At 43.1% G+C, this 11,074-nt stretch overlaps 1 protein-coding gene across 1 annotated transcript; it reads right to left on the bottom strand.

Moving 5' to 3' along the window:
- Positions 1-3,774: 3,774 nt before the first annotated feature.
- On the bottom strand, positions 3,775-6,187 carry LOC148368971 (tubulin alpha chain-like). Its single transcript, XM_088330888.1, has 4 exons — positions 6,038-6,187; positions 5,168-5,390; positions 4,953-5,101; positions 3,775-4,841 (listed from the first exon to the last, which is right to left on the bottom strand). The coding sequence occupies exons 1-4, from the start codon at positions 6,038-6,040 to the stop codon at positions 3,861-3,863; spliced, it is 1,356 nt and encodes a 451-aa protein (XP_088187014.1). The 5' UTR covers positions 6,041-6,187; the 3' UTR covers positions 3,775-3,860.
- Between the last annotated feature and the right edge of the window lie 4,887 nt (positions 6,188-11,074).

Here is an 11,074-nt window from a genome sequence, read left to right as displayed (position 1 = left end):
ATCGCAGGGCACACAGGGACAGACAACTCATTCGCACATTCACACCTAGGGACAATTTGGACCGGCCAATTCACCTGAAATGCATGTTTTTGGAACGTGGGAGGAAACCGGAGTGCCCGGAGGAAACCAACGCAAGCACGGGGAGAACATTTACGAGCACTTCCCTCAAAATTCAAGCACTTTTCAACCCTTGAAAACACAACATTAAAATTTAATCTTTTCAAGGATTTCGGGCACCGTTAGGAACCCTACATGTTTGATCTTAGAAATTTTTGGGGGAAGCCATTGCATTTTGGAAAATTCCTTGATTCCTCGGACTATTGATCCGACTACTCAGGCCAGGAATCCAACAAGTATCTGATTCTTCAGAGCTCCACGTCAAGGTTGCGGTAGGAATTGGATTATTCCTTTGGTCTTGACTTTGGAGTACAAAACTTTGAGAATAAACGTGTGCTTTAAGCACATACCCATGGATTTGGGATACCCTAAATTGGAGAACATCTAAGTCGTCTTTTTTTGCTTATTTGATGAACCCTCTTGTCATTCATCTGAATTGTATTGGTGTAAGGTTAAGGTTTTTGAGTTTTTCCTAGCCCTCATGTAGGTTTTAGATCAGGGGATGGTGTAATAGTCTGTGGTCTGTACAGCCCTTTGAGTCTTCTTGTGATCAAGGGTTATACAAATTAACATGACTTGACTTAAATCATTGAATAAGGGGTGTCGCAAGAGGTAACATGACAGGAGTTTTACGGATTCTGGAATTTTTTTACTCACGGCTGCCATCTCCTGGCTTGTGTGATCATTGCTCGTTCATGATGTTTGTGCAAGTATGTGCAGGTTGACAGACTTGAGACTTCGGGCAACTTGATGGTGAGTTACAAGGCCAGTTGGTATTAAGCACATTTTTTCCATCACTTCCACTTGGTGCCGTTAGTGCGCGCACCAGAAGTAATAATACACTTAAGATTGTACATGAAGCAGGCCTTTTCTTACTTTCAACATTTTCCATGATTGTTTAATTATATTTCTCTTGCAGTGTACTGTAGTATGCTTCACTAACAGATAGAAAAAAAAACCTGCGAGGACAAGCATCACTCTTCATCACGACCCCTACACCCAGTCCTCCTACCTAATGTGTTCTGTCCCGAACAGCTTTGCTTAAAAGGTGAAAGTAGATAGGCACAGTGAGGAAAAAAAACATAAAGGCACTTTAAACTCATTTGGTCATTTTTAACACATATCGAATAGAGGAAATATTTAATTTGCAACGTTTTAAAATAGACCTTAAACGATGTCCCCTACCCTTACGCAGTAGTGTGCAAAGATAGGCATTAGATAGTGCTATGCCAAAATTTTACCTGGCAGACAGAATTTGGAATTTTTTCACTAGCGGCCGCCATCTCCTGGTTTGTGTCAGCCTTGCAGATTCTGTCAAGCTCCATATGTTGCAAGTGCAAGGACATGCATTTCCTAGATGCCCTCAAATTTCATGGCGTTTGGACTGTACTTGAAATAGGCCTTCCTCACCCTAACCATTTTCACGCTACACGAACATACAGTAGAAGCAAACGTAAAAGAAAAGCAGGGACCAGCACAACAACAACACACCACATTCTTCATAATGTGTTCCACCCCGAGCAGCTTTGCTAAAGGGAAGATTAAAGCAGATAGGCATGGTGACATTTTTAAGGACCCATTGGTCATTCTATAACTCATACTTATCAGAGATAATATCCCACTTTTACATTTTTACACAACGAACCCCACCTTTAAACAAAAATTTTACTAGGCTCAATGATTGATCTTTTACAACAGTTGCATCATAAATGATTGTGCAGAATGTTTATATTTTTGGTCAAATAGATCCAGAGACAACCCAAGGCATAAGCGAGCTAAGCGGCTGCTAAGGGCCCCCGCAACCACTAGGGGGTCCCCAAGAGTAGTTAACTTTTTTTGGTGCCAACGTTGTCACTTTGGGTATCCAAAGTACAAACATATTACAAAAAATACTACAGATATACAACAACAAAATCTTCTTTCGAAATACAACAAAAGTACGACAGAAATACAAAAAAAAAAGTACTCAGGAAATACTACATAAAAATTACTTCAGAAATACTACAAAAAAGTACAAAAACAAAACTACAGTAATACTTCAAAACGAAATAACAAATTAAGTGCTTAAAACGGGGACCAAATATACTAATTTGCTGTAATTGTGATCGTTTCAAACCCAATTTGAGGAAACTAATCTATTTAAAAAGAAGTATAACATGTCACATGCAGCCCACGGCTCTTCTGATCCTGTTCACCCTGTATACGTCGGACATTTAGTACAACTGCCTGCCACATGCAGAGGTTTGCTTACGACACTGTTACTGTGGGATGTATCTGGTGTGGGTAGGAGGATGAGTACCGGAAATTGATCCAGGACGTTGTCTCATGGAGCGACGTTAACCACCTGCACCTGAACACCACCAAGACCAGGGAGATGGTGGTGGACTTCAGGAGGCCGAGCCCTTACCCAGAACCTGTAACCATTAAAGGAGAATGTGTAATTTGTCCAGACCTACAATTACCTGGGTGTGCAGCTGGACAATAAACTGGACTGCCAACAAAGAAGCTCTGTGCAGGAAAGGACAAAGCCGACTGTACTTTCTCAGAAGGCAGGCGTCCTTCAACATCTGCAAAAAACTCCTGCAGATGTTCTATCAGACTGTTGCCCTCTTCTATGCAGCAGTAATAAGAAGAATGATGCCTTTTGTCTAGATAAACTGGTGAGGAAGGCGGGCTCTGTTGTGGGCACAGAGATGGACAGCCTGACAACTGTGGCTAAGAGACGGGCACGCGACAAGCTGCTGTCAATGATGGACAATTCACTTCATCCACTACATAGCATCATCTCCAGGCAGAGGAGCAGCTTCATTCCCCCCAGATCCCTCAGTCTGTCTTGCTCCACGGACAGACTGAGGGATCATTTCTCCGTCATGCCGTAAAGCTCTTTAACTCCACACAGGTGAAAAAGGCCCACATTAAACCCTAAACCTCAAATGTTCATATGTTGCTCTATTTTCATTTAAGTGTCTATTTATTGAACATTATTTAAATGCTTTTTATTCTACATTTAATATTGTATATTTTTTGTATTCTATATCTTTTGTATTATTTTAACTTGAGGATAATGAAGAAATGTGAATTTCCCTGCGCGGATGAATAAAATATCGATCTATCTAGTTTCCCACCCCTGGAGTAGAACAAGGAATGAGTTCTAGTAGGTATGTAAATTATCAACTAATGGGGGCCCCAAATCTAATTTTGCTTAAGGACCCATGAAAGCTTGGGCCAGTCCTGAATAGATCCCTGTTGTCCTCTGCAAACCAATGCAGGTGGTTGGAAAGCAGGAAAATGGAGTCCCATTCCTCCCATTGCAACTCTTAGATTTTGATTCGTTTTAACCTAATTCATCAAATGAAAATGGAAGTTTTTAAATACAAAAGAAAATCCATTTGACATGTGTGCATAGTATAATTTTATATTAAATGTACCATCCTATAAGGATATTGCCTCAAACGCCGATTCAATATAAAAAATTACTTTAGAGAAAAGCACTTACCCCTAAACAAAACGAGAGCGATTTCATCTTAGAATCAACACCAGGGGGCGCAGTGGGTGTTAAATTGACACTGATTTACTCTTGAAGCTGATGTGGAATATCTCAGCTGCAGTGACTTCATCCTGCAGACAAAACTGAAGAACTACTCATGAGAACTGAACTGGCTATCAAGCCGTTTTATTCGAACACGTCATACTTTAATGCAAGGAACATTTTGGAATGCTTTTGAGAAACGTTCAAGTGCCTTTTAATATTCTTCTCCTTCCTCCTCTCCTTCACCCTCGACGGAGTCGACTCCGACCTCTTCGTAATCCTTCTCCAAAGCCGCCATGTCCTCCCTGGCCTCGGAGAACTCGCCCTCCTCCATGCCTTCGCCCACGTACCAGTGCACGAAGGCGCGCTTGGCGTACATCAAGTCGAACTTGTGGTCGAGACGGGCCCAGGCCTCAGCGATGGCGGTGGTGTTGCTCAGCATGCACACTGCGCGCTGCACCTTGGCCAGGTCTCCACCAGGAACCACGGTGGGAGGTTGGTAGTTGATGCCCACCTTGAAGCCAGTGGGGCACCAGTCCACAAACTGGATGGAGCGCTTCGTTTTGATGGCGGCGATAGCGGCGTTGACATCTTTGGGCACCACATCGCCACGGTACAAGAGGCAACAGGCCATGTATTTCCCATGGCGAGGGTCACATTTGACCATCTGGTTGGCGGGCTCGAAGCAGGCGTTGGTGATCTCCGACACAGAGAGCTGCTCGTGATACGCCTTCTCAGCGGAGATGACTGGCGCGTAGGTTGCCAAGGGGAAATGGATACGGGGGTAGGGCACCAGGTTGGTCTGGAACTCCGTCAGATCCACATTAAGGGCACCATCGAAGCGGAGGGAAGCAGTGATGGAGGACACGATCTGGCCGATCAACCTGTTGAGGTTGGTGTAAGAGGGACGCTCGATGTCCAGGTTCCTGCGGCAGATGTCGTAGATGGCTTCGTTGTCGACCATAAACGCGCAGTCGGAGTGCTCCAGGGTGGTGTGAGTGGTCAGAATGGAGTTGTAGGGCTCCACTACAGCGGTGGACACCTGGGGAGCCGGGTAGATGGAGAACTCCAGCTTGGACTTCTTGCCGTAGTCAACAGACAGACGCTCCATCAGAAGGGAGGTGAAACCGGAGCCGGTGCCTCCTCCGAAGCTGTGGAACACTAAAAAGCCCTGGAGGCCGGTGCACTGGTCGGCCTAGGGACACAAACAACAAGACATTAGGAATGGTACACTACTCCTGGTCCTCATTGAGCCCAAAACAAATAAGTTAGCTCCATAGAATTAAAAGTTTGTAAATGAACACACCAGTTTGCGGATCCTATCCAGCACCAAGTCAATGATCTCCTTGCCAATAGTGTAGTGTCCACGGGCGTAGTTGTTGGCAGCATCCTCCTTCCCGGTGATCAGCTGCTCAGGGTGGAAGAGCTGACGATATGTTCCACTGCGCACCTCATCTGAGGTGATAAGCTAAAAATTAATTCTAGATCAAAACACATTTGATTGGTACAAGACAGTTTTACCGATGACAGTGGGTTCCAAGTCCACAAAAACGGCCCTGGGGACGTGCTTTCCGGCGCCGGTCTCACTAAAGAAAGTGTTGAAGGAATCATCTCCACCTCCGATAGTCTTGTCGCTGGGCATCTGTCCGTCCGGCTGGATGCCGTGCTCCAGGCAGTACAGCTCCCAGCATGCATTGCCAATCTGGACACCGGCTTGACCAACGTGGATGGAGATACACTCGCGCTGTGCAGACAGGGAGGAGACAAATGTAAAATTGTATCTCGCATGTAGTTTTAAGTAAAATATTTCAACTATAAACACTGGTAAAAAGATACGTCTGTTTTTGCAGCCTTGTCCGTTACACATGACGATGCAGGCCGGTGATCTTGATCAAATTACTAGCACGCATTTGTGAAGGCCCTGCACCGTTGTGACAGCGCACTGTCTCAGCACAAACCGCTGTGCCCCCTTCGCCCCCACCCATCCTCTTGGGATTGGGTGACTCTAAGCATAGCTCATGTACATTAATGCAAATTCACACACAACGCATCATTGGGGACAGTGCAAATCCGATTTTAACGCAATGGGAGTTACGAGAAAATGGCCGGTTAGGTTTTTCACCATCAAAAATCAAATATGCCGCTTGAGGAATCATCTGCCTAGTACACTTGCTGGGTGTCCACCCATCGAGCATCTTTAAGCAAAATCTCAAATTGAATGAGTGATTTTTATGAATTCCCCTACCTTAAGCAATAAAAATCTATGCAAATCTGGAAGATAGTCGACATGGATTTCTACCCCACCCCTTATCCGGCAACTCTCATCCGATGGGGCGCAAGCAGCCAAACCCATAGTGAGCAAATAGTGGAAATTGTTAAATCCCCTCTTACCATTTTTCTTCTCTTGAGCAGCCAATCGAGGGGGATACGAGAAAGTCCGTAGAGGAATGTCTTACAATTCGACTATAAGGCGGTCGATGTAAGACGTTATGGCGTTAACGGCGACTTTCGATAGTACTTATACTCCGGCTCCCTCGCGCCGCAGTTTACTGTGTCGTCATTGGTTAATCAGAGGCGCTGCGACTTCGAGTACTCCACTATCATTGGACAGTGATCTGTCAATCAACTGGATGCACCTTGTCTGCGCTTCCTCATTGGTGGATCCCAATGCGGTCACACAAACCGCTTCTTTAACCCCACCCGTCATTGTGCAGCAAGCATGGCTCACGGAGAGGAAAATGCTGCGTAATTTCAGAGTGCTGCTGCCAACAAGGGAGATGGTTTAAAGCACTTTGTGTGATGAACTTGTCAATTGAAAGCTCTTTGTGCATTTATGCATATCCTTGAGGTATGCATATCAATTCCCATTAAGACTTTCCTGCGCGGAAAAAAAATCAATAAGGGTAGGGAGTTAAAAGCTTTGGCTTATGCGCTTTGGGCACATGTTTGTCTCAAATCATTGTAGAGTTGTTTGTGTGCAAATATTTGGTGGTTTTCTTTTGTTACCATAGCTCGCCATCGCCACTCGAATTGTTTTGTAGAGTACATGCATGCCCTTTCACGGCCATACTTATCCTTTAGCCTTAATTGATTTGGCATTCGATTAGGGCATGGACGTTGCCAGCAAGTACTGTCTAATGCTTGCTACCATGGTAATTAAATGCATGCTGAAGCTACATAGAATTTATAGATTGTGTCATTTACTGGCCCTCGAAGGACGCCTATCCTGCATTATTTGAATGTGTCCCTTTTGAGAAGCAAATTGGATGAGATTAGTTTTTCACCAAGCCCTGCGGAGTCACATTCAAGTCACATTTATTTGTATAGCCCTTAATCACAAAAATGTCTCAAAGGACTGCGCGGGATTACAATTTCACCTTCGCCTGATCTTAAACCAACATGCGGGCAAGGAAAAACTCAAAACCTCAGCGTGAGGAAAAAAACAAACCTTGAGAAAGGGCCTTACAAGTGGTAATCCCCCTTCCAAGATGACCAGGGTGGAATCGATTTAGCATTGAGTTACAGTACACAAACATAGTAAACATCAATAAAAGAGAACACTAGGTAACACAGAGCTCTGATTTTGTTTGAATTAGGTGATCCCTGTTAAATCCAATCTAAACAACTAGGAAAATTACAACGTCAGAAAAGTAAACAAGTAAGTGTAGAACACAGTTTTATGATACAATTTCAAGAACCTTCAATATACAATGTTTTTTTTTTTTTTTTAGAGTTTAGTAGCGGTTGGTTTTAAAGATTGTATAGTACTCTATACCCTGGTAGGCAAGCTTATTGATCTGTCATATCTCATGCATAACACATGTGATTGACCCATTATAGTGATCTATCTGTTCGGCCGTGGAGTCCGTCTCAAGTGGTTTCGATCGCTTATGCTCAGCAAAAAGTGAGTCGTGCGTTTAAGGATTATTCTTACAAATTGACAGGAGAGACGAGTTTACAAGGCCATAGTTGTAGTATTTTGGTGATCCCTCGTTATCAAGTAAATAGCACGTCTCTCCCTCATCACAGATTCCGTGCCCACCCTTTGTTTCCCAAGTGTTTAGTTGACAAATGAGGTCATCCTGTCCAGTCATGTACAGGCACAGATGGCCCTACCCCCATTTCTCCTCCTAAGATTTAGCGGTTGCTAGGGGATGAATAGCACCGTTGCCTGGATACAGCCCCTGTATCCGCATAAGGCCGCCTTTATCTGCTTGTCACATGACCTGGCTTAAATAGCAGCAACCCTTCAGCAGCTGCCCGGCGAGACTGAGGCTGTCTTCTTCGCTCCCTAATGCCGATGTCCTCTATTTTAAAATGGTTGCACTCTTACAGTAATTCCCTCTTTGAACAATATTCACTACGTTATGCATTTATTTACAGCATGTAAGAGGCTGTATGGCACTCGGTGGAAATTTGTCAATGAATATCAATCGAAAAAATCTTAGCAACTTGGTTGTAACCAACCAAGAAATTGATTATTATAAGGCATGAATTTGTTTATAAGATGCCTTGTTTGCGTAATTGACATGCTCCCCTCAGATTTTCTTACATCAGCTGATTCAAACTGTAAAATTATTTATGTGGTAATTTTCACATGCCGAACTTGTGTCCGATACTCTGTACAAAATATAAAACAGACCTTCCGTGAAGTTACCCTAGTTTACGGAAAATTATAATAAAACCGATAATATCTCCCTAATAGAAGGCAATGAACAAAGGTGATGATACTATTTGAAGGATGATGCTCTCAATAATTAAAAGATTTTTCAATAAATGAGTTCCATAAACTCATGTTTCGGAACAGTTTTTTCCTGCAGGGACTGAAAAATGATTACATGTTCCTAAAAGTAGAGGTAGCAAACATTTTAAAGGTGCATCGTTTGATGTGTCCTTAGAGATTTGAAAGTAGAATTGTCAGAACCTGAACAGACGGTGGACCCAGACGCGTAACGTTTTCGCACAAGCTTTATTTTACGGAAACAGGGCAGCCATGCACGGGAACACAAACGCCAGCGATTTGGCGATCGCTGGGCAGAAGAAGTGAGACAGAGAAGTCAGGTACGGGAGAACAGGAAGCCAGGGGCAAACGAGATCGAAACCGGACAGGACTGACGGGATTGATACAGGATGCACAAGCAAGATACCAGACAGGACGGGATCGATACCGGATACTGAATCCACGAGCAGGATACCGGACAGATGGAATCGATACCGGATACTGGAGCAAAATACTGGACAGAACGGGACAGACGGGATCAATACCGGATACTGGAGCAAGATACCAGACAGAACGGGACAGGTGGGATCGATACCGGACACTGGATACACAAGCAGGATACCGGACAGGACAGAGGGGATCGATACTGGATACACAAGTAAGATACAGGACGGGACGGACGGGATTGATACCTGGTACTGGATACTGGAGCAAGATACCGCGCGTGACGGGAAGGACGGGATAGATACTGGATACAGGATACTGGATACCAGATACTGGATACACGAGCAGGACAGACGGGAACGAAACCGGATACTGGATACGGAACAGAGTCAAAATGCAAGTCTCGGAAGTGCAGAGGTTTGTTGACGGACTGACAAAGAGTGAATGGGAGCACCGAGCAGCAACTGGCGCCAAACGAGCGGGCCCAGGTGAGCACAATTGGCAATCGTGACAAGAATATTTTCTCTAGTATGTTTTAACAATTCCCAACTGAGTGTAAAGAGCCTTAGTGCTTTACTTATACTGCGCCTATCTGCTTCTTTCTTACTTTTAGCAAAGCTGTTTGGGATGCGGAACACAGTAGGTAGGAGGAATGGGGTTGTTTTGTTTTCATGTACTAATGCAGTGTGAAAATGGTGCAGTAAGAGAATGCCTGCTTCAAGTAGAGTCCAAACGCCACACATATCTCAAAAAAGATGAAAAAGGAAGAATTTATCTAAGCATGTCTGCACACATACTTGTGAATCAGGAATGAGCTGAGTGAGACTGCAAGAATAACAGAAACCATGAGATGGTGGCAGGGAGTCAATATGTTCAGAATTTAGTACAGTTCCGTTGACAATTCTGCTAAAAACAAGCAAAAAACAAAACAAATAATCATTCTACTTTAATACTAATAATTATTACCTCAATGTTGTGTTAATAAGAAATAGTATATATATAAATTGAATTGTGTGCTGGCTATAATCGCAATGTGACTTAAATATATGTGTGAGTTTATCTATTGTAAATCTTAAAAATCCAACTATTTGACATGTTTACCTATGTTGTCTTTGCCCTGAGTGATTTTTAGTTGCAGTTCATTTTTGTCAAGCAGTGAGGAATTCCAATAAATTGAAAAATGGGAGACAGTTGGGTGAGGGTTGGTGGTCGGGGATATTTATGGGAGTAGAATATGTCTCCTAATTTCGCACTTTATTCAATATAGTTCTTCTAATGTTTTCTATACAGTAAATGATTTATATGCTTCTTCCTGTACCTGGACTTTACAACAATGTGCCAGTGTTCTCGTTTGCCCGTGTCCCTGCGTCCTAGACGCATGATTTTTGCTAAGGACGCATAGTGTCGAATTAATGTACTTACCAGGGACGCAACTTTTTTGACACAAAATTGTCATTATTACCCGATTTTTTTTTTTAACAAAGATTTACCGCACTCCAAACTTTTCGTCAGGCAGATCCGCCATTGTTGTTTTGGTCCCGCGGTTCGAGTTTTCGTCTGCACGCCGATTTCGGGCAACGAGGTCTTGTTGCTTCGAGATTACGTCATTGTTGTGGTGCTTGTCGTCGAGTTAAGGTGAAAAATCAACACAAAATTGGTAATTTCTTCAGTGTCAGTAATAAGTCGAAACATAATGCAGAAAGTGATAACAACAGCAATAAAAGGTGGAGAAATTCTTCAGAAGATTGCGAAGGCAAGGAAACACGTACGTTGAAGCGAACGATTCGACGAAAGAAAATAAAAGAATACTCCTAGCAAGAAAAGGAAATTTCTGCCAAAATGTACTAAATTATATTCCTGGTTACGCTATGAGGAGGATGATAATGGAGGCTACATGTTCTGTGATGTGTGTACCCAGCGTGACAAAAAAACTGGACAGCATAAATCATTTTGCAATAAGAACTTTCAGAAAAAAACATTGGAACAGCACAACGACAATGAAAACCACAAATTAGCTATGGAAATTCTGTTGCTGCAGGAAGAGAGAGGCAAGTATGAACGGATACGACATAAAAAGAAGACTTGGCCATGCTTTCACTGCTAAAGATAGTTAGTGGATGGCAGTATTTTTAGTATTTTGTATAATGTACAACATTGTGAACTGAAAAATTAGACGCGATAACTGCTTTGTATTACCAATTAACTGTGATGATGAAAACGGAATGAAAATAAAGATTTATATAATTATTTCAGCAATATTATTT

Source organism: Urocampus carinirostris, chromosome 3, assembly GCF_059441175.1.
Source record: "Urocampus carinirostris isolate Australia breed hairy pipefish chromosome 3, RoL_Ucar_1.0, whole genome shotgun sequence".
NCBI lineage: Eukaryota > Metazoa > Chordata > Actinopteri > Syngnathiformes > Syngnathidae > Urocampus > Urocampus carinirostris.
This window is presented reverse-complemented; position numbering and strand designations above follow the sequence as displayed.